The sequence below is a fragment of the Balaenoptera ricei genome, chromosome 1 (assembly GCF_028023285.1).
Source record: "Balaenoptera ricei isolate mBalRic1 chromosome 1, mBalRic1.hap2, whole genome shotgun sequence".
Taxonomy (NCBI): domain Eukaryota; kingdom Metazoa; phylum Chordata; class Mammalia; order Artiodactyla; family Balaenopteridae; genus Balaenoptera; species Balaenoptera ricei.
In genome coordinates this window covers 76,372,191-76,399,654 of record NC_082639.1, presented here as the reverse complement: position 1 = coordinate 76,399,654, position 27,464 = coordinate 76,372,191, and the positions used below count along the sequence as shown (strand labels likewise).

General features: G+C 37.0%; 2 protein-coding genes across 4 annotated transcripts in view; one reads left to right on the top strand and one right to left on the bottom strand.

The window, feature by feature from the left end:
• Nucleotides 1-3,788, bottom strand: part of HS2ST1 (heparan sulfate 2-O-sulfotransferase 1) — a 202,950-nt gene extending 199,162 nt beyond the window's left edge. For both annotated transcript variants that reach the window (XM_059925732.1, XM_059925739.1), the window contains exon 1: nucleotides 3,273-3,788. In XM_059925732.1, coding sequence (XP_059781715.1) covers nucleotides 3,273-3,396 — 124 coding nt within the window. In that variant the 5' untranslated portion in view covers nucleotides 3,397-3,788. The remainder of the gene's footprint in view (nucleotides 1-3,272) is intronic.
• A 313-nt stretch (nucleotides 3,789-4,101) lies between these two features.
• SELENOF (selenoprotein F) overlaps nucleotides 4,102-27,464 on the top strand; it is a 43,497-nt gene continuing 20,134 nt past the window's right edge. The window contains exons 1-2 of one of the 2 annotated variants that reach the window (XM_059899910.1): nucleotides 4,102-4,435; nucleotides 13,344-13,511. In XM_059899910.1, the coding sequence (XP_059755893.1) occupies nucleotides 4,352-4,435; nucleotides 13,344-13,511 (252 nt within the window). In that variant the 5' untranslated portion in view covers nucleotides 4,102-4,351. The remainder of the gene's footprint in view (nucleotides 4,436-13,343; nucleotides 13,512-27,464) is intronic. The other variant, XM_059899901.1, reaches the window with a different exon arrangement.

Below are 27,464 nucleotides of genomic sequence, written 5' to 3'. Positions count from 1 at the left end.
GAAAGAAAATGGTAAAAAAAATTTTTTTAAAGTGGTGGGGGGAGAGATAAACTGAATGTTCATTATTGGCATAATGGCTGGAGAATTTATGATTCATGTATACTATGGAATAGTATACAGCTATTAGAATGAGTAAGTCAAATTTATATTTATTGACCTGGAAAGATATTCTATGATATTAAATGAAAAAAGCAAGATGCAAAGTAACGTGTATACTGCCATCCAATATTCGTTGAAAAAAAAAAAGATAAAAGAAAACTCTATTATGTGACATTGGTTTTTAGGAATTCCTGTTTACATACTTAATGTCCCAAGTGCTCAATGAATACACCTAAGTTTTGAATACAACTATCGCTCTATTAGAGATCTCACCATCAAAATATTCTGAAACCAAGGTGCATACAAAGTATTATCAGAAAATGCAATCCTTTGAAATCTTCTATAACAGAAAAGATAAACAATGAAAACTTTTAAGAGCAAAATGTTTAACTTTTTCTTTTTTTTTAAGCCATAAATGCAAAGTTTAATAAATTTAACTACACTGTAAGTCAAAATTCTGTGTGACAGATGACACCACCAAAGTTTCTGAAAAGTGATAAATGTGTGTTTAAGTTTTTCTGATGCCAAAACAAAAATGCTTTCAATGTTGTGATTTTACCACTTCCAGAAAACCACCACAGAGTTTTTTTTTCCCCTGTAGCAGAAATAAGCTATCTATTTCGGTCCTTTCATTGGGTAATATAATTATGTTCATTACACGGGTATAAACAAGCAACAGACATTACATTAAACTAATTCCTTTGTGTCAGCAATTGAATTTTCTAAGAATGACATTCATTCTTAGCAATAAATGCAATTAAACATTGGTATTACAGTTTAAAAATTCTATTCAAACTGCTACATCTTAGTGTAATGTCAATATAAAGTCCCAAGCAGCCTGGTATAATTAAAGGGGAACTTGATTTGGAATCAGACATATCTGGGTTCCAGTCCTGGCTCTGCCACTTACTAGCTATGTGGTCAAGTTATATAACCTCTGAACCTGTTCCCGCATCTGTAAAAATGGCTTTCTATGGTGTTCTTGGAAGAGTAAATAAGAATATCAAATATGAAAGTGTCTAGTACAGAGTCTGATTGTCAAAATATGCCTCCTTCTGTGTTCCTTTCCTAAGGAAGATTACTAACTGACAACATCTGTTTTAGTAATGCCTGTTTCATATGACTTTTTTTTTAATCAAAAGACTGCTGATACGAGGTTATATATTTTATTTGCCATAATTTTGCATCTCCATTATTAGCTCCTTCTAGTGTTTTGTATCTGAGGCTCCTTTTCGAGAATTATTTAGTTCAATCCATATTTACTGTTTCTAATGGAATATGAAGGTTCCTTTCCTGTAAAAAATCATGAAAAAACACTACTACCTGTGGCTTTCTACATCCTCAGATAAATCTTTTTAAAATCATTAAGGTTGTACCTACAGAAAACACTTTCAAGCATTATGGAAAAAAAATGTTAGGCAACGAAGGAAAATTAAAATTTGAATTATCCCAACCCACTGTAATGTTTCTAAGAAATTCAAAGAGCAACACAACAAAGAATAAATACAAATTTTAATTTAATATAACTTTCAACTTTAAGAGGAGTCATTTTTTTCTCTGTAAAGCTGGATCATTAATCAGGCCACAATATGACCCTCAAAGCTGCTAAATAGATACAAACAAAAAGAGTACACTGGTCAACCTCCAATATTTAAAGTGAATATTTTTCCATCATACAAGACTCATATTAATAAAATCATAGTAAATAAAGTTGATATCTGTTCGAAACTGTACAGGGCAAGTTCTACCCTAGAGTTGAGGAGTGGAATTATTCCTAGCTCCTCTTCAAATTTATTTGCACTTCAGCTAGATTTATTTGATGCTCTTTAAAATGTCTCCAAGGCTTTTCGCAAAGTCTATCAAAACTGCAAATAGTCTGCTACTATTTGTAATATTTCAATTATTTTCTGATACATTTTTCCTAAATATTAATCATCACCCACAGCAGCATCTGTTACTTCTTAGTCTAAATTATAGTGCTGCTGGTATTTTATTATTTGCATTTTGAAAAGTATTTTAAATGATTTTGAGGTGAAAGTGTATGCATAAAAATACTTCACATTACTTTTCCACATTCAAATTACAGCCTCCTGAGCTGATTTTTTCAGTGCCATGTACGTTTTTAAATCAAAATGTACTGCTGGCATTCTTTTAATACTCCCTCCCCACCCCGAGCTCTTCCCAAATGCCGAAGTTCCCTACTAATCTGAAAGTACCTATTATCTGTGCATTCTTCGGGTCTTTCACATCACACTCCAACTTTTCGTACTTCAGACCTCTTCCGTAATTAAAGTAAGCACTGTTAACTCTTTAATGTACTTAACCTATGGTAAACTTTTTGCACTCTTCGTTTCATAAACTTAAATCTCACTAAAGCAATTCCCCTTCAACCTTTCCTCCTAAATTCACTACACCAACATTGCCGCGAAGCAACGTACACACACACCCCTATTCTTAAGCTCAAAATAATGGCAGTTTAGCGCCGCTAAAAAAGAATTTAAATGCTTGGATGCCTCGTTTCAGTACCTCACGGAAGCTTTTTAGTTGCTTTCCTGTCCTACCTGGGCACAGCCTATTTCTCCCGTCAGTTGTGCGGTCCCTTGCTGCCCCCAGCACAAGAGTGCAACTCACTACAGTGTATTTCTTTTACTCACCGTCATTCCAGCATCTCCCTCCATTTCTGCGCATCTATCCCTTCGCGAACCTCCCCATCCCCAAAAGATTCCGTAACCAGGTGCCCACATCTCAAATTAGAATACCCCTCGCCTGACACTGCCGAGGCTTTCCGTACGACTTCTAGGAGAACAAGCAAGCCTGAGCGTTTCTGTCTCCTCCAACAGTCAGTACCCGCTACCCAACGAGTTCGCTCTTATCTTGCTCTCTCCCCATGGAATGCCTACTTCAGGGTAACCCTTTGGCTCGGGGAAACCCAACCTTGCAACCTCTGCCCCGTGACCTCGCGAGCCCAGCATACCACCCAAGCTTAATTCACACCATTCTTGGAGCTTGTGTTCTCGATGCCCCCAGTCCCATCTCTCTTTGCAACCTCTTTCAGCCTCCTGCCGAGGAGCCAGATCTCAGGTTAGACAAACGCCCACTTGCTCGGGTAGCACTGCCTCCCTGGCCCGGCCGCTTCCACACACCACTCAGCCCAGAGTGGCACGGCTCCTCACCTAGCTTCGACCGGGACTCCTCCAGTTTCTGGATCTGGTTCTCCAAGAAGAGCATTGCCACTGCGAAGGCCACCACCGCCAGCAGCTGCAACTTGGGCGGCATCATAATCCTGAGGAGCCCCATGAAACCCGCTGCTCGGGATCAAGACATACCGCGGGGGGCGGGGATCGGGGCCCCGGAGGCAAGGGAGACGCCGGGAGGAGCCCACCGAGCCGGGAGAAAGGCAAGGAGAGCGCGACAGCGAGAGAAGCACCGCAGCGACCCCCCTTCTCGCCTCCCCAGTCCCCCGCCCCCAGGCGCCAGCACCAACGCCGCCGGTGTCCGCTTCTCCTCGGCCGACTCCACGGCCGCCCCTCCAAAAGCCCGCGCAGCAAACACAGCGCGAAGCGGCTGCCGGGCTCTCGCTTCCCTCTACCGCCTCAGTCCCCGAGCCCCGCGCCCGCCTGCCTGCCTGCCTCCCTCTCTTCCTTCCTTCCCTCCCTCCTTTGGTCGCGGCCGCGCGCTCCTCCGCCAACGTTGCGGCTGCGGCTGCGCCGCCCTCGGCCCCGCCCCCTGCCCATCCCCCTCGGCCACCACGCGCACGCATCCACGTACGCTGCTCAGCAACCAGAGGCTCCGCCCACGGCTCCCGTTCGCTTGTGCTTATTGGACCGAAGAACCCCAGCGCTTAGCTCTTGGCTCGTGTCACGGTTGGTTTCCTTTGCCTAAGGTGTCAACCAAAGCGGCATTCGATTGGGTAAACTTGGAGAAGGAGGCAGGCCGAAACTGGCGAAGGCGGGGCTTCTTGGCTGCTTGAGGAAATGTCGTGAATGAAAGGAAAGAGCCCGGGGCAGCACAGATTTGGGGAGTCTAGGAAAATGCCTGATATGGGTTATCGAAAGGACCCAGCGACTTCATATTTATATCAAATGTAAAGGTATTTGTTCACCTTTAAGCTTCCATATACCCTTAGTTAATACCCGTCTCTGCAGACTAAGAGACATGGTGGCAACGGCCTTTAGCAGCCTGTTTTGGATCAGGCTCTGGAGTAGACGCCCCGAGCACAGGGGTCCTCGGGGCAGCCGGAGACCTACGGAAGATGGCACGTATGGCGGTCGGGATGGATGGGTGGCTTTTGCCGGCTTTTGGGCTGCGGCTGCTGCTGGCGACTGTGCTTCAAATGGTGAGTGGAGGTCACCTCCGCTGTAGCCCCAGGGCGAGTGGGAGGGATTGCGCCGAGGAAGACAGAACATTCGGTCCCGTTTGGGAGCCACAGTTCAAAAGGGTGGGAGGATTGGGCTTCCTCAGCGACTGCTGCGGCCAGAGTGCGACGTGGCTTAATTCCTCGTTTGATACTTACCTTTCCCCGTCTCGGGTTTCTAGCGGTTTTTTCTCCTGACTTTAGACTATCTTGAGTACAATTTGTAAGACACACCGTGAACGAAAAAAAAAAGGCACTAAGTTTTGCACAGGAATGAAGATTGTTTTTAAATTGGCAGAAATGCAAGGAACTATCGTTCCTTATGGCAAGGCTCCCAAATCTTAAAGCCCTGAGGTCTTTGGTCCAGGGTACACTTCCTTTTTACTTTTTTCTGTCAGTTGTTTGTGGTCTCTGTACGTCACTTTTAGACAGCCTTTAATCTCTGTTCTGTGGAATTCACATGCTGCTGGGTACACTTCAGTGCCATTTGTGATTTTAAACGACATTGTTGCAATAAAAGGAGCTATTCCATACTAAAGCATAATTTATTTTTGAAATTGATTTTCTAAAATGATAGCCTTCATCTCGTTTAAAATCGGACGGTGTTTGACCAAGTTTTTTTTATTTCGTTTTTATCCATTAACAGAACAGATGCGTTCTTTATCTTTGAATGGGGAAAGGCTAAATTCTATTTATTTTCCTATTCACTCACAAACAACTTACTGTTTGTTAACTTCTCCTTAGAAGTTTTTAGTCCATGTTTATGTGAATAATAAAACCTTTTAATATACACTATGGTTGGAGTTTTTACAAGTGTCTTTTATCAGCCTAATTTTTCAGGAGTTCTCTGTATTGAGCCTGAGAAGTATTCTCCTAAAGACCTGGTTTAATTAATTTATCCAAGGTTTGGAGAAGTGAGGGTCTATACCGAAGGCCCCTACAAACATCTGGGCTTTTCTTTCATCAAGGAGTTTAAAGATCCTGCCTGTTTCCTTTTGTAACCTTACCTAAAAGGTGGATTCTTTACTTCTCTAATTAGCTTTACAGTACTCCATTATTCAGTCATTTGGTGCCTTAGAAATTACTGGAAGACCCCTTTCTAAACTTCATACTCAAGAATTTATTGTCTTAGGTAATTTGCATTCACCACCACGAAAAGATAAAAAAGAATAACATTTCAAGTTGCCTTCTTCTGATTTCACTCTCTTTAACTGTTTTATTATCTGTGGCTGTGTAACCACCCCCAAAGCTTAAAATAACGATTTCTTGTAATTCTGTGTGTCTGCTGAGCAGTTCCTGTGTTGATTTCCTCTGGCCTCATTTACACAGTTGAGCTGAGCCGGTAGGTCAGCTGAACTGAAGGGTCCAGGATGGCTTCATTCTTAGTGGTGCTGTCTGTCAGCTAGGTTCCCATCCATGTGACATCTCATTCTCCAATAGGCCAGACCAACTTCTTTTCGTGGCAGTCTCAGGGCAGCACTCCTACAGAGCAAAAGCTGCAATGCCTCCTAAAGCCTAGCCTCAGAAATCACATACATCACTTTCACATCACAATATTTGTCAAAGCAAGTCACAAGACCAGCCTGGATTTCAGGGATGGGGATATGGACTCCATCTCTGCATGAGAAGACTGCCATAGTCACATTGCAAAGAAGTGTACATACCAAGGCAGGAGGAATTTATGCCCATTAAACAGTCTACCAAAGTGACCATCCACAGAATTCAAGCCAGAAACTTGGGTCTCATCTTCGACTCCTACCTTTTCTTACATACCTCACATCCAGGTAATTACCAAGTCTTGTTGATTTTACTTCCTAAATGTCTCTCAGATTCATCCACTTACTATTAATCCCTCATTTAGGCCACCAACCTCTCTCTCCTTAGACATAACAGCCTCCTAGTTCGCCCTTTAATTATCAGAATCTAAGCAGTTGTTTCTGCCAGCTTCCCAATTGCCCAAGGCAGAAATTATTCGTTTTAAATTCTTTCCTTTCACTCTCTGACCCCAGTTAGTCATTAAACCCTTACAGATCTCCAAGCCAGTTCATTTAATTCTACCTCCACAAGTAGTACCTACATTCAGGCCCCGTCTCTGCTTGCCTGGGATTGCCACGACAGCTCCTGTAACTGCTCTCCTGATCTCATCCGCCCCCATTTCCTAGCGCAGTCTCCGCGGTGCGTCCAAGTCATCTTTCTCAAACTTAGGTCGGTCATTGTTGAAACTCCTCAATGGCTCTCCGTTGCTTTAAAGGTGAAGTCTATCTTCAGTGTGCCTTAACAGGGCCTCTTTGACCTAATACTTACTTGTTTGTCTCTCCAGGCTTAATTCCCAGCATTTACCTCTACTGGGAGAGCAAAATGGTAGAGGTGGAAAGTTGGGGTCATTTTAGTACCTCTCACATACCATGTTTTCTCTCACCAGACCTAAAGTCAGGTGTTTAGATAAAAATGCAAGGCTTAACTTACATCCCGTTTCCAGATTTGCAAAGTCTGATATACCCTCTCCCTTACATCTTCTGTCGTCATACATTATGCTGTATTACAGATTCACAACTGCACCAAAGCTCTGTGTGTGGTTTGTATCCCTCCATTCCCATGCCGAGTGTAGCCAAAGAGAATACAGGGGCCACGTTTCTTTTATATATCTTTTTATTGTGCCTCACGTGTACATTTAAATCCCTCAGATGTTTGAAAGGCCTTCTAGTTCATTAGTGTTTGTTCCTTGCTATCAAAGTCATTTAGATATCTGTAGTGGGTTATGTAGAACAGTGATGAACCCCACCCACTCCAACAAACACATAATGACTGAAAATATTTAGAAAGGGAGGTCTGAGCAATTCACCTTTTTGTTGAACTGTTTTAATTTCTCTAAAGCTTACTCCTGTCTCTTTCTTCTGTAATGACTAGTGTTTTTAAGAAAAGAAGGCAATAAAATCTTGAAAATGAAAAGAGAAGTACAGAGGACTGTTGGAAAACTCTTAAGAAATTAGAAAAACTGCATTTCACAGTTAGCCTGAGGGGGAAGAAAGGCCAGGTGGAATAAGTAGCTGGCAGTAATAAAAATAAGCCAAAGCTTTGGAACCTGACAAATGAATAAAAAGGGAATGAAGGAAGACTTTCTTGGTGCCCTGAGGTTGAGCTACTGGTATCGGCAGAAGACTTAGCTCCTACTTTGTTAATTCACACCTCTGAGTCCTCAGACTAGACAGGCTGAGCTTTTATTACTGTCTGTGCCTCTGAATAGCTCTAATTAAAGTTAGTACCAACACATAGTTATCAATATTCCAATGAGGTGACAACGGGGAGGATATAAAATGATTTACTTGAAAATACATTCTGAGTATGCTTAAGCATTAGAAAAAACTATTTTCGTATAGCCTAAGGGAGCTGTTTTCTAGAGTGTCCCAGAACTAAGTGATACTCAATTCTTCATTCAGCTCATACATATTACTTCTTTCAGAAAGACACTGTAGGGATTTCCCTGGTGGCGCAGTGGTTAAGAATCCACCTGCCAATGCAGGGGACACGGGTTCAATCCCTGGTCCGGGAAGATGCCACATGCCACGGAGCAACTAAGCCCGTGCGCCACAACTCCTGAGCCTGCACTCTAGAGCCCGCAAGCCACAACTACTGAAGCCCATGCGCCTAGAGCCCATGCTCCACAACAAGAGAGGCGACCGCAATGAGAATCCCACGCACTGCGACGAAGAGTAGCCCCCACTCACCGCAACTAGAGAAAGCCCGCGTGTAGCAACGAAGACTCAATGCAGCCAAAAATAAATTAATTAATTTAAAAAGAAAGGCACTGTACTGGAAGCAGTATAAAATGATTTTATGTATTATTGATTCTGAGACACCACACCCCATCCCCTACGCCTACCCCCTTTTCTTCACAAGTTAACATCTGGATTGGTCTTATTTCAATGGGTGGCACAAGTGTCAGCATTTTTGTTATTTTTAATGGTACATACAATAATGGTGCATCATGGATTCTGTGAAAGGTGGTAGTTAATAACAGTGGTTAAGGGTTTTGAGGGCAGGCCAGGATTAGAATCTTGATGCTGCCATCTAATGTCCGTTGTATTGTCTTAAGATAGATTACCTCAACTGTCCTAAGCCTCTGTTTCCTTCTCTATAAAATGAGGATAATACCCCTATCATAGGGGGATAAGATTAAATAGAATAATGATGTAAAGTGTTTAACAAAGTATCTGGTGCTTTGTAAGAGCTTGCCATAAAGGCTGTGTTTCTGGTATTTGTTTTCATGGGGTTCGTCTGTAAACCCATGTATTTTGTCTCAGATTTAAAATCCATTCAGAATTATTACATGAGAAACCTATGAGTTTTCTGAGTAAAGACCGGTTAAGAGACAGCTAATCATGTGAATGTATAAGTGTAATAAAATGTATAGCTATACCAGGCTTTTGCCTGAAAAGGTGATGTTACATTATAGTTATTACAGCTTCCAAGCCAACAACCCTTATGTTTATAAAGAACTCAGTAATATCAGAAAAATAAATCAGTGACTAATGCAAAGGAGTCTCTTAGCCTGTCAATCCTACTTTGAATTGGAGAAGTCATAAACTGTTAAGTGGTTATCCCAATCAGGGTTATCGCACCCAGTCCTTAAAATCTATGTCTTTCTTAGAAGGGTGGCTAATTATTTTAAAATTTAGGAGAATTTCCTGGCGGTCTAGTGGTTAGGACTCCAGGCTTTCACTGGTGAGGGCGCGGGTGCAGTCCCTGGTCGGGTAACTAAGATCCCACAAGCCACATAGTGTGGCCAAAAATAATAATAAAACAACAATAAAATTTAATATTTGGCCTTACTGTGCACATTTAAATGCTGTTCATTACTTTTTGGTAATAAAAAGGTGGGTGGGCATAATTTATAATTTTGAACTCTTCTATATTATTTAGAATTTGGTACTTACCTATGAAGTGCTTAAAAATATGTTCTGATGTTCTTAGATTCAAAGCCTTAAGTCTGCAAAACCAATGATATAAGAGAAAAAAGTAGCTCACTCATGGAACTCAAGATACATTCTAGGGCTTCCCTGGTGGCGCAGTGGATAAGAATCCGCCTGCCAATGCAGGGGACACGGGTTCGATCCCTGGTCCTGGGAAGATCCTACATGCTGCGGAGCAACTAAGCCCGTGCGCCACAACTACTGAGCCTGCGCTCTAGAGCCCGTGAGCCACAACTACTGAGCCTGCGTGCCTAGAGCCCGTGCTCCGCAACATGAGAAGCCACGACAATGAGAAGCCTGCGCACCGCAACGAAGAGTAGCCCCCGCTCACTGCAGCTAGAGAAAGCCGGTGCACAGCAACGAAGACCCAACACAGCCAAAAATTAAAAAAACAAATAAATAAATAAATTTATTTTAAAAAATTTAAAAGATACATTATATCTCCCCTACTCTTATCTCTATCCCATGTCTAATATAATGACTTAAAAATAAGTCGTGTTTTGTAGTTTTTAAGTGTGCTTTCACAGTGGAAGGTGGGAATAATTCTAAAATTTATTAAGTACTCACTGTGTACTGGGCAGGATACAAGATGCTTTCTGTACTTTTTCTCCTTTAATTCCCAAAACTTTGTGAAGTAAGTGGTAATTATTCGTATTCAGAAATTAAGAAGTAAGGTTGCTCTGTGCTGATATTTGAATCAAGTTGTCATCAGACTCAAATACATGTTTTGCATGTTCATGCTACCTGTCAGTAGGTGCTCAGTAAATGCCAGAATAAAACCAAGTATTATGATCCCATGATTATTCATTTGAGATTCTTGTTTTATAAAACATGCTTTGGTAACAATTTATGTTTGTTAAGCAGTTCACAGTTTCAAAGTTATTTCATTTTTATCACCTGTTTTAGTTACCATGGCTACAAAACAAATCACCCTAAAATTTAGTGGTGTAAAACCATTGTTTATTTTGCTTTCAAATTTCTATGGGTCAGCAATTCAGACAGGGCACAGCAGGATGGCTGTGTGTTCCATGGTGTCTCAGACCTCCGCCTGAGACTGAAAGACTAAAATGTGAAGGCTTTTTACTCACATGTCTAGTAGTTGATGCTGGTTGTCAGCTGGAGGCCTCAGGTGCTCTCTACATGGGCCTCTCTCTACATTCTCTCTGTAGTTTAGGCTGCCTTATAGCACGGTGGCTAAATTCCGACGTCAAGTATTATAGAGAGACAGATAACAGCACCTGCAGGCACTAGGCAAGCAGAGATTGTTTCCTTTTTTATGACCTACCCTCAGAAATCATGTAGTATCACTTCCTTGACACTCTGTTGGTCAGAACAGTTACAAGCCCCTGCCCAGGTTGAAGGGGAGGGAACATAGACTCCCACTCCTCAGTGGAGGACTGCCAGTCACACGGGGGATGATGTGTATATATTGATGTGGCTGTCTTTGGAAAAATAGAAATTAACCTGTGAAATTGATTAAGCAGATCACTTTACTAGTAAATAATTACTCAAAGTGCTAGTATAGTAGCAAGAGTCTTAAGTCCCTCCCACTAGACTGGGATACTTGATCTATTTTGATATATTATGATATACAGTCCACATTATTACTGAGATAAGGTAAAAGATATATGTATATGGTATCAAATTAGGATGTTGACTTACTGTTAGGTCAGTGGGATGATCAGCATTTTAGAAGAGTATGCCAGCAGTACTTAAAGTTTTTCACGTTGGGATATGCCATTGGGTTTTAATCTGCATGATTAGTCAGCTGGTGGGCCAAATCCAGCAAGCCTTGTTTTTGTAAATAAAGTGTTATTGGAACACAGACACCCATTCATTTATTATTGTCTGTGACTGCTTTTGTGCTGCAGTAGCTGAGTTGAGTAGTTCCAACAGAAACTATATAGCCACCCAAGCCTGACATAATTACTACGGGGCCCTTTACATAAAATTTGCAGACCCTTGGTCTAGAAGATCAACCAGTCACAGTCAAACCATCTGAAATTCCCCCTACTTGAGGCTGTGGTTTTGACCAATTCATTTGCTTAACACACAGGAGAATTAGCACAAGTGCTGGAAATACAGAGAAATAACTTAATGCTTGCCCTTGAAAGAGTTCACAGTATTACCGGGGAATCAGACAATCCTAGATTTACATAGTACAGTGTCATGAGTGGTGCTGCTTTACAGCTGTACATAAATTTCGTTCTCAGAAAAGACAATGGCTAAATACTGGGATCTGATTTTTTTCAGAGAAGTCTTCCTAAGAAGACTGATATACCACTTGGGTTCTCAGAAATAAGTAGAATTTAACAAGGTGGAAAAGTGTAAAAGAGCCTTAGAGTAGAAAAGTATGAGCAAATGTACATTTGAGTAGGGGTTTTATATTCTCAGATACTAAAGGAATTCATTATAGCTGAAAAGTAGAATGGGATTGGAGACGTAATGAGAGATAGGACTAGCTGACCATTTAATCCACTGAGGCAGGAAAAGATTTGAGAGCTCTTTAAGAGACAGAATTGTCAAAACTTGTTTTTTAACAAACAAGTTGATTGATTGTAAGAATGGTGAAGAGTGTGGAGTCTAGGATGAACTGACCGGGGCAACTAGGTGGTCAGGGAAAATGGTGTCATTTTGCCAAGATACTGAATACATTGGAAGGAATAGATTTAAGGAGAAAAGATGTTTCACTGTTGGAGAGTTTGAATTTGCAGTGCCTGTACAACATCTAAATGAGATCTCAGGTAGGCTGTTGGCTTTGGAAACTTGACACTTAAAAAGACTTGGGAGTTTTCAATAAATGAGTATTTGAAGCCATGGAAAAGATGCAGTTCTCTATAGAAAGTATGCAAAGCAAAGAGAGAGCCAAGAATAGAAATGGGAAACAACAGCATTTAAGAGATGCATAGCAGAAGAAGGAGAGGGAAAGCTATGGAAGAAGCAGCTGGAGCAGAAAAGTTTTGAATGCCATTGCATTTAGTGATTTTTGGCAAGTTTAGCTGAGTGGTGTGGTGGGATCAGAAACCAGACTGTAGTAACAATTCAGAAATAACAATGTGGGGAGAGCAGTTAGAACTATGGGTCTTGGGTACACTGAAGATATAAGTTATCAATGAAATTAAATCCCTGTGGATATGGCAGAAGACAGAAGTTAAAGCAGAGGTACAGTGATTGACCTTAGACAGATGTAGGTATACCACACTCACTGAGACATGAGAGAAGAATGGATAAAGGAAGAGAATAGTTTTGGAAACCTGCTTTTGCCAGTCATTCTGTTTGGTTACTTTACATAAGTCATTTCATTTAATCTTTACTGCAGTCTATTTTATGTGGGAAGTTTCTTGCTTTATCAGTGAGGAAATTAAAACTCAGGGAGGTTATCTTGCCCAGGGTCACACATCTTGTAAGTGGTGGAACTGGCACCTAAACCCCAAAGTTTTATTTTTGATGTGCTCCCGCTCTCCCCCACTTCATCCCTTTCTGTACCCTTCCCCTGCTAGATGTGAATGAAGATGAGTTTGTAGGGTGTAGTAGGGACCTAGAAGTTAATGTTACTTCATACATCATATGAACAGGTGCTAAGGTCTTAAAATGAAATGGAAATTCATTTTTCTTCAAAAAATATGTAATATATATATCATAAAGAAATAATATATGATCTTTTTTGTTAATCCATGTTTTAGCCAAGCTGCAATATGACAAATTTTTAAGAAAAAAATTTGTTGGGAATGTGGGAAGAACCAAAGACTCATATAAAGTTATAAAGTATAAAAATAATTAAGAATTTGTCTCCAAATGAAGCATTTCACTAACTGTCTTTAGTGTGTTAGATTTTGACAACCCTAGTTTCTCCTTTTTTGGAAGCTTTGTACTGTAAACATGAAGTTAAGGGGGTTTTTTTCCTCATTTTTTGTTTTCAGGTCTCTGCATTCGGGGCAGAGTTTTCATCAGAGTCTTGCAGAGAGTTAGGCTTCTCCAGCAACTTGCTCTGCAGCTCCTGTGATCTACTTGGACAGTTCAGCCTTCTTCAGCTGGATCCTGACTGTAGAGGATGCTGTCAGGAAGAAGCACAATTTGAAACCAAAAAGGTATTGTTTGCTAGTAACTCTCTTCCATTATGTGGTTTAGTTGAGATAAGGTAAAATGTTAAATTGCTTAATCAACTTAAATATAAAGAAGTCTTTAGCTTTTACATTTTGTAGTTTTAGAAACTCAACTGATTTCTTGCAGACCCATTAGATCAATCAAAGCAAATAGAGAGGAAAAGTATGGTTACAGATTGATATACCATCCTACCATGGTTGTCCAGCAGAAGGGAAGCAGAATTACTATAGCATGCCTAGATTGTAAATCTATCCGGTCTTCCTAACTTCTGGCCACATAAAGCCAAATAATAATTAATTAGATGCTTTTATTCATTTGTAATAAGAACCCAGTCTTATAATGAAATTTGAGATGAAAGTAAAGCACCTATTACCCTGCACATAATTGTCAACGATAAATTATAACTTTTAATCTGGTTAACAAAGAATATGATCTGTTACAATTTGCACATCTATAACTAATGTTTCCTGATACCTAATCTCACCTTTAACACCTGAAAACAGCCAAGAATAGGTAGTTCTAACAATCCAATAAAATCTGCTACTGTTTTACCCACTGTTCAAATTAATAGTAAACTTGCTCAATTTTTAAATCTTTTCATTAAACCCTTAGACTTCTTTAATTTATAAAGTAGACTGAAAAGGTCATTTATATCATCCAAATAAAGCTGAATTAATGAGGTCCCTGTGTTTGAGAAAAAGAAAATATTAGCATCTCTCTGCTTTGTTTTCTTTTAATATTCTCTTTCAGTTGTACTTACTGAATCCTGTTTGAGGCATTATGGTTTGTAAAGCTTTCAAACAGTAATTGTATCTTATTATTAGGTAGTAAAGGTTTACTTCTAACACTGAATACAGTTTTCTAGTTCTGTAAGAAAAACAAGCCGACAAGCTTTCACCATGTTAGTGTTCAACCAGAATTTACACTTGATTTCTCAGTTGTAAACCTGAAATTCCTGTGTCCCACAAATGGCTTCCAAGTCTTCCATGTTTTTCATTTTCTTGGTTCACATATACCAATGATATATTTTAATGTTTAGAAGATTTCCATACATATAAGTTAGTCTTTATTGCAAGTAAATAAAATCTAAACAAGTTTTTAAAACTTGATTTTAAATAGATTTAAGACCTAGGACCTAACTAGTTTAGTAGGACCCTTCCCTCTTGTTTCTTGTTTTGTTTTATCAATGACGTATTCACATGGGACAAATCGCTGAAGTGTGATTCATCCTCTCATCTTTAAGCTATTATTCTATGGTCTGTACAACTACTCAGCTAACAATGATTATTTGTGAGACACCAAACTTACAAGGATTGAATAACAAGGGGTGTTTTATAATAAATAATCTTTATCACACACCCGCTTTGTAATTAAGGGTAAGTTGAGAAAGTCTACCCTTTGACTGATATCAAATGTGCCTAAACTGTAAACCAAGTGCATATAAAAGCTTTTACTAATTGCCCCTTTAGTAATTCTTTATAATATTACCAGTTTTATGGTATAATTTTTTTGTTTTTTTGCCATGCCGTGTAGCGTGAGGGATCTTAGTTCCCCAACCAGGGATGGAACCCGAGCCCCCTGCAGTGGAAACACGGAGTCTTAACCAGTGGACCGCCAGGGAAGTCCCTGTGGTATAATTTTAGTGGAACCAAACTTCAGTCACACACTTCGCAAATTCATTGTATTCCTGTTCAGTTTTCATTATTAACTGAGCTATGTGTTGCTTCTTCAGCAATAATAGTAGGCAAGTAGTCCACCATTTAATATATGCCTAACTAATTACAAACTGAAATGATTATTATATCTAAGTGCAAGTGAGCCTGTATCCTAATATACCTTTTATACTGTACCCATTGTTTTTTTCTTAAGTCCTTGCCCGTAATCTGTAAGATGTACTTCTCATTAAGCATTTGCTAGCACAGTGTTGTACAAAATAAATGAATGGGTTTTTTTAATAAGCCTAGTGGAACTAGAACACTTAAAATAGTACTGAAAATATAAAAGTAAGGCATGTCGGGCAAAAGCCTCCATTTAGATGCAAAATGCATTCAAGTATAGAAGTGGTACTTGATTTAATCTGTACAGTATTGCTCTCTGGATTATTGGTACATAATTGTAGGTAACAATATATATAATAGTTTTTCTGTCTCATTCAACTCTGGCTTAAGGCTTAATTTTGAAATTATAGTTTAATTTAGTCCTACTTTAATAAAAGTAAAAATATGCGTTATGTAGACTAGTGCCTTACATCAAAAATATTAAAAATACTTAAACATGGTCGTGTGTGTGTGTAAATCATTGGGAATATAAATTCTTTAGAAGAGAAAAATTGTAGTTTATATGCAGGAATGTTTTGGTAATTTATAATAAAGAAATGTTACCTGAATACTCATTTTAGTTCTTGCTTAGTTGCATGCTTTATAGGTCTGTCCAGGGATGAGGCTAATCATTTTTCGAATGTTTACTCATTCAACAGGCTGAATTTAGCCTTTGATAGGCAGAAGCATAAAATTTGCTGTTAAAAAAAAAAAAACCCTTATTCATAATAAATGCAGAAAATGTCTTCAAAATCCCTTATTCTGCAAATAGATATTCCTTTATTCTTATTTGGTCTTATTTCTCTCCCCCCACCCCCCATTTTGATCATAAAGGACCTAAGTAAGCATCACAAATACTATCTAGAAGGAGATTTTTTTGTATGCTATTTTACTACTGTTTTAACTAGTTTTGCTCATAAATACATACCTAGGTACAGTTTACAAACATTAGTAAGGATGTTGACTGGATTATGAGGAGCGTACTAATTTGTAGCTTGAAGTAAAAAAAGGTAAACTAATGAAAGAAAAAATATTTAATTCTTGGTGCTATTAATATTTACGAAGTAGGATAAGTGACTTCAGCTTTTTATATATAGAATCTTAAGATGGAATGGAGGGACCATTCTTCTTTTCACCACTGACTGACTTTTTCCTTGTGGTGGGAAAACATAGTATTGATAACAGCCAGTTCCTGAGTCTTCTATCTTATAGCTTTTCCCACCAGAAAAGGACTAATTCTTCCCTATTTACAATTTTGAAGTATTTTAGACAAGGATTGTTACTAGCTCAAGTTGGGTCACTAACCAGTTATTAGCTAGGATTATGGAATAATGTAAGAACATTTAGCTGCCACACTAGCTATGTGGAAAGTTGCACTAGTGAGCAGGTGGATGAAGCAGCTCTTAGGTAAAGAACAGGCTATTTTTTTTTTCCTCAATTACTAGAGTAAATCACTTCTCCTTGAGCCATTTTAAAGATTTAGCTCAAGTGTCCCCTATTCTGGGAAGTCTTCCCCAATTTCTCCTCCTTACCCACTACCCTTGGCCCTTCCAAGTTATGTTAGCTACACCTCTGTATTCCCAAAGCACTTGAGGATACCCTTGATTTGCACTTACCGCCACTATATTGTATCTGTTGTTTGGCTTTTTTTCTCTCCCAATGTTTTATGCTCTTTGAAGTCTGGAACTATGTTTTATGTTTCTGAATCCCCAGCCTTTAGCTTACAGTATTTCATAAGTTTTTGTCCTTGAATAAGGCTGTTTTTACTAAGAACAAGTTTAAAAAGGTCATTTTTTTAAAAAATTATGTTGAAAATATACTTGATCTTTGTAGATGCTTGTTAAATACCTTTTTCATGTATTTCATTTATATATCCTAAATATAAAAAATAAGAAAGTTTGTCTTCATGATGTCAGTCATCTATTAGTAACATTAATTGTTCATCTAACTATAAATATAGAATTTTCATTTCTGTATTTTATTTATAAGGATACCATAAGCTTCCCATATCTATCTAAAATAACAGATGTTAATTATTTAGCACAAATTTTTAGTGTTCCCAGTCTGATCACAAACATTAATAGATACTTTTTCAAGGAGTACATGACCATCCAGTTAAAAGAGTTTCCTGGGATTTTCCTGTGAGAACAAACAATCAAATCATTTTGATTCTGTTAAGAATTTTTTAACTTCTATTTTCTAAGGGTTATAAGATTAAATGTAGTATTTCAATAAATGGGTTATTTTTCTCATATTTTTATAATCTTCCCAGTTCTGTGAATTTGAACTTGATGTTGTCAGCTAGGTGCTTTTTTTTCTGTCTCATTTAAGTTTTCATATCTTAATGATTTCAGCTTCTTCCAGACATTGTTACTGTAGAACTTTTGTATTTCTCCTTAGTTATATGCCCCTATTTCCTTAGCTAGTACCTGTTCTTTTTAAGATCTTGTAGTCCCAATGCTTTTTTCTTCTTTCAGATTATTTTTACTTAGTTGGTTTTTAGTACTTTCTATCCTTTTGCGTTCACACCTACTTTATCTCTGAACTACTATTCTGAAAGTTTGGGTAGTTACCGAACCAGAGTACCTTTTGGGAGAAAAGAATCCAGTTGGCCGAATTACTCATATATATGAACCAATAAGCAACTTATTTCAACTTAATTTGCTGTTCATTCAGTCTTGATTGTATTGGGGGGTGGGGGGGGGAGTTTAGAGTAGTGCTTAAGAGCACAGGCTCTGAAACCAAACTACCTAGGTTCAGATCCCCTGCTACTCAAGCTGGTAACTTGGACTAATTACTTATCACTCTGTGCCTGTTTCCTCATTTATAAATTGGGGGTAGTAATAGTTCCTATCTCCTAAGGTGGTTTGAGGATTAAATAAGTTAATATACATACACTGCTTAAAATAGTGCCTGGCATATAATAATTACCAGGTAAGTACTTGGGGCTGGTGGTGATGACAATAGTAGTAGTAGTATCTGATTTGCTGATGAAGAAAAAACAAGAAAGAAACAGCAAATTAGGAGAACTCAGAGGATAGCGTAATAATTATTGCTATTGGAAAAATAGGGTAAAAGAAAATAGATAAGAGATATAACATGAACTATTAGATTTGCCAGTAATAAAAATTTGGAACAAAATTTTCTGTTATTCCACTTTCAAGCTCTTGGATCAGTTGAATCAAGAAGAAATACCTTATGATAAAATAATTAGTAGTATGAAAACTTTGACCATTTGTAATTACTTGCTTATGTGCAGCAAAATACAAAAGTAAATTATGTCAAACATAACCCTAGATTTCAACTTTTTGAGTCCTTGGTTGACACATTTTTAATAAGGAAAATACTGTAAATTTGTACTTTAAAAATGTGTAGCATTTTGATCATTTTAAAATGCCATATGGAAGATTGCATTTGAAGAGAAAAGGTTTTGCTACTAAAAAGTATTCAAAACCATTGATAAAGTGGAGCTCAATTTTTAATATAATACTTAGTAACAGATATCAAAGGTTTAAGAAAATTTCGAAGAGAAAAACTTAGAAGTGAATTTTTTTTTTAGACTCTACAGATTGAGATTTCTTTTATTTGAATTTTGGAACATCTTGGTCTTATTCACAGAATATCAGTAGAAACCTAGGCTGCAGATCACCAAATTATACCATTACTGGTTCTGTAAAATACCTCAACAGTTCAGGTATTTGATAGAAGGATTTTATTTCCCTGAAAAATATTCAGTTTTGTTGTAATAATTACATTGGCTCAGCTTTAAGTGTTTTTTTACCTTGGTTATGTATTAAGTGGTTTACCTATGTTATCTATTTAATCCTCACAACAGCTCTATAAGGTAAATACTATTACCCCTATTTAACAGAAGAGGAAACTAGGGTGTAATCTGCCCAACGTTACCCAGCAAACTGGTTCCAGAACCTGGCTTCATCTCAAGTCTCTCTGACTCCAGAGCCCCAAGTTTTTAAACATCGACACTGTTTTGCCTCTCATCTTGAAAATGTTAATAGTAATACCTACTTCACAGAGTTACTGTAGAAAAATAAATGAGTTAAATGTAAAACACCAGACAGGCTTTCTGAAGGTCTGCCCCTTTTGCATTTATAGTTAACAAATTTAATAACACAGTCCCATTACTAGTTTCTGTTTAAAATTACCAAATCTTTACTCCTCAGTTTACCACAGACTTTAATGGCTTCCATTACTTGGTGTTTTTGAAGAATATATTAATGAATTTGGCTTTATTGAAGGCCCAACCAAACATTTTAAGTAAGTCACATAATTGTTCTTATTTGTGATAAAAGAGCATTGAAACATTTTGTTATTTTCAATTTACATGGAAATTCTGTAGCCAGCTTTAGAGTAATTTAAGTCAGCTTAAACAGCATTATGCAAAACAGTGTCAAATTTTAAGCTTTAGCCTATCAAAAGCAGAATGCTACTGGTGTGTAAAACATAGAAGGATGAAATGGAGGTTAAGCTAACTGTGCATGAAATTGTAGTCGCTAAAGAAATTTCACAGTTGCTTAAAATAGCTTCAGTTTTGTAGTGTCGGTAACATCAAATACATGAATTGATTTCTTCAAAGGAAACAAATTTAATTCAACAGATTATTCTAATTATAATATAAAAACATTGTCCAGAAAGAAGCTTTAAAAAAAACCAAATCTGAATAATGTTTGGCAACAGTTCAAATTCAGTGTGAGAATCACTAAGTAAGACTTCTCAGGAGCAACAGTAGTAAATAATGACATAAATATTTACTTAATAATAATAGCTACTAACATTCATTAAGTTCTTATAATATGAAGGTGCTGTTCCAAGACTTTACATGAATTAACTTGTATAATCCTCACAGCAACTCGATGAGGTAACTACCATTATAATCTCCATTTCATAGCTGAGTCTGGGGCATGGAGATCTTGCCTAAAGTCATACAGCTAACAAGTAGCAATAAACATATGTGTCATATATTTGTGTAACAAAAGTTTTAAAGTTTATTTTGTGCAGTTATTCAGTGGACTGAAAATATTATTTAAATTTATTTTTTATATTTTCTAGATGTGGCATTTCTCTGCCTTTAATATGAAAACTAAATATAGTCAGTTTTTTTAGGTATTTACACATCAGGATCAGCTTCTATCTAAGCATGTTAAAACATTCTGTCACCTTTGCAGATTGTAATATTTAAAAGGGAAATAAATCCTTAAAGTAATTCATAATCTATCTCCAGGCTGTCTTACAACTGCATTTCCTAGACATACCTACCTCAGAGTCAAAATAAACTTTCTGTTTATATATTGAATATTACTTCTTACTATAGGCTCTGAGAATGCCAAAATAAGACAATAGTCACTGTCCTGGAGGAGATGAAGAAATAGACATGGAAATTGGACTACTAGAATGCAGTTGGCAGGATATTCTGTTGGGCTAAAGCATAATATCCAATGTTATAGCTGCTAAAAAAATTAGAAATAAAATAAAAGTTGTAAGGAGGAAGGAATCAATAAATCTCTTAAAGTTGGCATAATCATGAACTATAGATAGAACCATATTAATCACTATGGAAGTGACCAGTAGAACTAAAAACAGTTTAAAAGTTATTGAATGAGATAGGAGGCAAAGGAAAATTTTTACTTCTTCTTTTATACCCTTCTGTACTGTTTCCTTTTATTATTTTTCCAGATGCATTGATTTCTTTCAAGGATTCAGTGAGATGTGTGCTGTAAACAAAATATGTGGTATGAAAGCACGTAAAATGAAGGGTATAACCATTTGACAGGCCAGGTAAATATTACCACTTGCTTATGTAGAAGTTGATGCTTATAATAAGTTGGAAAATAATTAGGAGAAGGTCGTCTCCGGCGAAGGAAAAGTAAATGCAAAGATACAGGGTCATCATGAGAGAGATGGCTGTCTAAAATAAATCAGGGGCTTCCCTGGTGGCGCAGTGGTTGAGAATCTGCCTGCCAGTGCAGGGGACACAGGTTCAAGCCCTGGTCTGGGAAGATCCCACATGCTGCGGAGCAACTAGGCCCGTGAGCCACAACTACTGAGCCTGCGCGTCTGGAGACTGTGCTCCGCAAGAAGGGAGGCCACGATAGTGAAAGGCCCGCGCACCGCGATGAAGAGTGGCCCCCACTTGCCGCAACTAGAGAAAGCCCTTGCACAGAAACGAAGACCCAACACAGCCAAAAATAAATAAATAAATAAAGTTAAAAAAAAAAAACATTTAAAAAAATAAAATAAAATAAATCAGATAGCTTATTATGAGGACAGATAACGATAGGTAAGTAAGTAGGGCCAGTGTGCCTTGATAAGAAGTTTGGACTCTATCCTATAGTCAGGGGACAAAATATAAGGATTATAAATGGTGAATTGACATCAGATTTGTATTTTAATAACTTTTGTTGGTGTTGTGAATGATAGTTGACAGGGCAGAGGGGAATACTGTTGCCAGAAAAAGAACTTAGATTGCCAGTTTCCAGAGGCAAGATACAGGGGCTTAAGCTAACACACTGGTAGTAAACATGGAGAAGGGACAGATCTGAAATAGATTTAGGCAACAAAACTCACAGGATTTATTGACTGACTGGATTGGAATGGGAAAGGGATGAGTGAGGATGCTTTCCAGTGTTCTTATTTGAGAAACTGCTAACCCCAACATAAGTCTACAAAGGACTGCCATCTAACTACAAGGTAGCCCCTTAAGGCGATGGTGGTGGATGGGAAAAGGGACAGCAACAGAGGATAATTTTTAATATAGCATACAACCCTTAGCTCCAAACTGCCTTTTCAGTTTTCTTTTTGAAGAAATAAGTGTTAAGTTTTAATTTAGCAGCCCATGAATTTTATCTGGGTACCATAGTCAATTCTAAAATAGATAGTATACTTGTCAAAGAGTGCACAAAAAATAAAAATGTGTGGAATGACCGAGTTTCTTTTGTTCTAATTTCATATTGTTGCTCTTAATTTTTGTGTACTGTTTAACTTTTGGATGATTATGGCTTTTTTTTGTATTTCTTCTTAAAGTTAAAATATATTAGGTGATTAATTTTAATAGAATAAAATCATTTGAGCCAACTCTTGTTTTTTATTTCAGATATTTGTAACCTTTCTTAAAGATAATAGTAATTGCCCCTTTTTTTATGACAAACAGTGTTCAGTATTGGAGTGGTAGTGGGAACACTAACACAAAGAATTGAATTCTCTTTTGAAAAGCAGGTTTTCCTGCCATATATGACACTTTCATGTTCATTTTTTGAGTCTGTTGAACGGTTGGATATTGAACTGTATTTTAACAGGATCTCAGTTTTTCAAGTTAACAGGGATATACGTTATAATTTTCAAACATTTAGGAGCAAAAATACATTGAATTTTTTTAACGTTTTCTTTACTTACACATGTTACCAAGGGGCTAATTGGTTTTATTTTAAAAACTGCTTACTAAGATAGTCAAACTTAGGGTCATTTTTACCATTCTTTGGATATTTTGGCCTCAGGAAATATAGTGGCATTGTGTCAAGTTATTTCTTTATATTGTGTGATATACCCTAGGTATTAGTAGGATTGAATACATTGTTCCCAAATGATACCCTGAATTATTCATACTTGTAGCTGAAGTATGTATAGGAATGTGTGTGTGTCTGTATCTGTGGGTGTATTTGTTTCCAGGTGAAAGTCTAATAGTTACAGTCTTAACCTCTTGCTGATGAAATTCTCTTTGTTTTAGGTATATATACAAATTCTACTTCTTATCACAGTATTGAAAGGAGCCTCGTTCGTTTTTTTCCTCAAATTTCATAGTTGAAATGGTCTAATTTAGATTGTGGTGATGTCAGAGAAACATTTTTATTTTATTTTTGTACATTTTCATTGAGCTTTTTAGTGGAACAGTAATTGTATCTTTATGGAAAGATCCCCCCAGTGTACTCCTACCTTCTTTAGAGCCTAATTTAAATTAACGTAGATGTTACCTTGCTTGTTTCTAGTTTTCTCAATCTCAAGTCAGACACGAGATTCAAAGAATAGCAGTTTAATAGTGTAGTAGAATAAGTTTTAAACTTAGGGACCTTCCTTGGGCACAGTCGTTGTTTTATATTTTTTCAGAGTTTGGTAGAAGGTACCTAAAAATGAATAGTTTAATCTCAGGGGTATAATATTAGAGCATTATATACCAGCTTGGTTTGCTAAAATTGTAAAACCCAACTTATTTCCCTATTCCTCCGTATTCATTCATCCTTCCTATGCAAGAATGCCATCAGTCAGTGTGTGTATGAAAATGTTAATAAATACATTATTTGCCTTATACACTTAAGGTGACAAACTAAAATCTTGACAAAAGCTTACTGTAAGATCGCAAACTTTAGTTTCCTGGTTATTTGTCCATGTGTAATTGTAGCTTTTTGTTTCTATCACTACAGGCACTTTAAAAAAAAAAAATCACAAAATACAGGAATGACCTTGATAAATAATGAATTAAAATTTAAAACATCAGCAGATCACTAGACATAGTTTTAGTTGGAAACATTTTCCTTGAGAATTAACTGACTAAATTTTGCTTTAAAAAAACAGCTTCTGCATGATATGTTGATATTTTTCCTCTACCAGATGTATGTGAAAGGAGTAAAGTTGACTTTAAGAAATTACACTGGATATAATTAATATTTAAAGAGTGGCTCACATATACTTGAATGTATCATAATAGGTTTTCATTTAAGATCTCTAAATAATACCTAGCTTTCATCATGTTATAGCCATACTTACTTATTTTTAAATTCCTACATTTTATTTAAGAGCAAGCCTTCAGAAGACCTATAAAATAGTTACTCCTCAGATCTGAATTCGTTCAGCAGTCAAAATTTTTCCTTTTGTTCACCTAACATTAGATCATTTTCATCATATTGCTACTTAATATTCAAAGCTTTTTCAGTTTTTTTCTAAAGTTTTGCTTTAAAGAGGATTTCAAAAATAAGAATGTATGACTGTAAGCGATACTTCATATGAGAAGAAAAACAGTATTGCAGCATTTGTCTTGCTCTGGTCAGTGTTTACCTGGTTTACCTTTTAGAATTAATTTGGTTAGTCTCTTGAGCAAAAGCCTACTGTTTGATTGTTTTGTAATTTTTGCCTCATTAATAGTTGAGTATAGTCCAAGGCATCCCTGGCTGCCCTTTACAATCACTTGGGTAGCTTTAAAAGTAGTAATATTAATTAAAATACTGATGCCTAGATCTCAACCCAACTATCCTGATTTACTTGGACTGGGGTGGGTTCCAGGGATCAGTAATTTTCAGAATGTTCTCAGGTAATCCAGGTACACAGTAAGGGTTGAAAACACTGCTCTAAGGTCATTTGAATTTGAAAGCTTGAGAAATTTTGAAGTGGCTATTCTAATAACAGAGGAACAATGAATGATAGCCCTGAATAGGCTATCAGGGCTACCTAAAGCTCTGTGAAAATGGGTGCACACCTTAAACATAACCAATAGTGTGAAAGAAAATATTATAATATTCACTATTCTTACTTATTGAGCATCTAAAGAATCCAGGCTTTTTGCATGTTTTTGTCTTTTTTTTTTGTTTGTTTTTTAACTCCTTTTAGCAACTCTGGAAGGTAGGGAATATTTCTTGTTCAGACAGTAAACTGAAGCTCAAAGAGAATGACTTGCTGCCTGTAAGTCACAGAACCAGAATTGGACCCGCATACACATTTGGTTTTATAACTTAAGCTCTTTTCACTGTACCTTAAAAGATAAACTGAGGTATATGAACATTTTTAATAGTTTGAGCAAAAATCAATTCAAATTGGGTAACACCAAACTAGAAGTGGTCAGGAGTGCACCACCAACAGGAATTAGGGACAGAACTTATGGAGAGGATGCAGAAACAAAGCAAGGAAATTTTTTGATTGGCTATAGCTTAAGTGGTTGCCTTTTTTGGGAAAGCCTAGTTGGCTGTTTGTGATTGTTTATTTTAGGTTTTATTTCTTAACTTTGAACCATTTATAGGCTTAGGTTTGGGTTTGGTTATATAGGCTGCTAATGCCCTCGAACCACCTCAGTGTGATGGCCTCCTTGTTTAATTTAACAATACCATGCTGTATGAAAATTTGATATTTAGTTTGACTTAGTTTAAATAATTAGTTATTTCAAGGTTTTCTTACTGTCATGTTTCTTCAGAGCCATGGATGTCATCACCAACAAAAATATATTAAGTGCTCAGTATTGGAAAGTAGTAGAATATTTCTGACTTGGACCAGGTTTACAGATTTGTTGTGATGGTGGTGGTATGATGGTGGCAGTAAAAGTTAACAAATGCAACACCTTAAAAAAATTCTTTAGAAAAATTTACGTAACTCACATGTGTTGCCTTTGTTTGGTGTTATAAATTAACTTATCTAGGAATCTAGCTATCTGGTAGAAAACAGCATAGACCAATTTTTTTGTCTTGCTGTTAATCTGATCCATGTTATAGCAACATAGTTAGACTTATAGCAAAGTTATCACCACAAAATAAAGGTTTTGGCCTTTTTCTATATGGGAAAGCCTCATTAAAAGCCTTACTAAAATTTTATAACAAGAGGTTGGTCAGGTGGGAAAAAATCATTATATTCCAAAAGTAAATTATCAGGGAAGTCTTTCAACAATGAAGGGAGTACATTGTCCCCAAATATTAGGAAAATATATGAATTGTACAGAATTTAATATTAAGTTAGGTATAAATAATAATCTTGGTAATGCTTAAAATGTATTTTTTTAATTGCAAAAAAATTAGCTAACTACAAAGCTGAAATTTATTTTAAGAATAATAAATTAAAAATCACTTATTTTTAAATGAGAGGGAAATTAGCATATTCAAAAACCCTGTTACAAATAAGGTAAATTAGTTATAGAGCTGAAGAAGTTAGATATTTCTACTTCCCACCCAGAGGACACTATGAGAAGTTTAGGAAAACTAGCAGTAATGAGTAATATGGAAATAGGTGTGAATTCCCAAGGGGCAAATTCAGTTTTGTGCATCATTTTCATATTTTTCTAAAGGTATCTGTATATTTCCATTTAAATTATTTTGGGCTAGTATAATATGATCCTAATGGAATAGTGCCTAGAGTTAGATTGTCTATACAAATAAGGCTTCTCTAATGCATATAGAAAAGAGGCCTACCAACTTGGTATCAAAAATATAAGCTTGCTATATAAAAGTTATATAACTTGTTGCTGCTTTGATTTTTCTTCTATTGTTATTTTTCCGCAAATGTTTGAAGGTCAGCATTTTTGTATGCCAGTGATGTTACTTTAAAAAGTAAAAATGCTAAAGGTGAAATTCAAGGAAATTTCAAGTTTTAACCTTTTTTAATCCTTTCATAATACTTCATGCCCTTGATAAATTCTAAGTAACATATATTTCCTTGTGTATGAATGTATGTGTTGCCAAAGATGCTTATGATTACTTTATAAGGCATTGAAAATTTACCACAATTTGTAGTTAATTTACCATATTTATTCACCACGAAAAACAAATGTTTTCCTATGAACACTACAAATCATAAATAAAATGCCAAGCTAGCATCACAAATTAATGCTTTTAGAATTTGACTTTAGTAATGTTAGGCAGCTTTGAGTTACATTTTCTTTTTGTTTACCCTGGACTGGAACTAAGCATAATCTACAAAGTATGTGAAAGGAACTTGAAATATTTTTAAAGTTACACGATGAAAAAAGTCATTTAATTCCGTTAAATGAACAGTTCTGTCCATTAAGCACACACATATTGAACAACAGCTTTGTGTCCAGTTCCGGGGGGAATTATAAGACATTTCCTGTCCACAGTCAAGTTATAGAATATTTATAGTACATTATGATAAGAGCAGAATTCTGTGGAAGTTTACTAGGAAAGTCCCTAACAGAGAGTAGGAGGTCAACAAAAATTTTCCTTGAGGAGCTCACATCTGAGCTGCCTATTCATTAAAGAATAGGTTTCTAATATTTTTAATTAACGTGTTTTGTGGTGCAGAGAATGGTTTACAAGTGTGCTAGGATACTGAATCCTTCAGTCCTTGGGACAATCAAATGGAGACTGGGGTGAGCAGGGGCCCCCAGGCTAGTCATCTCCA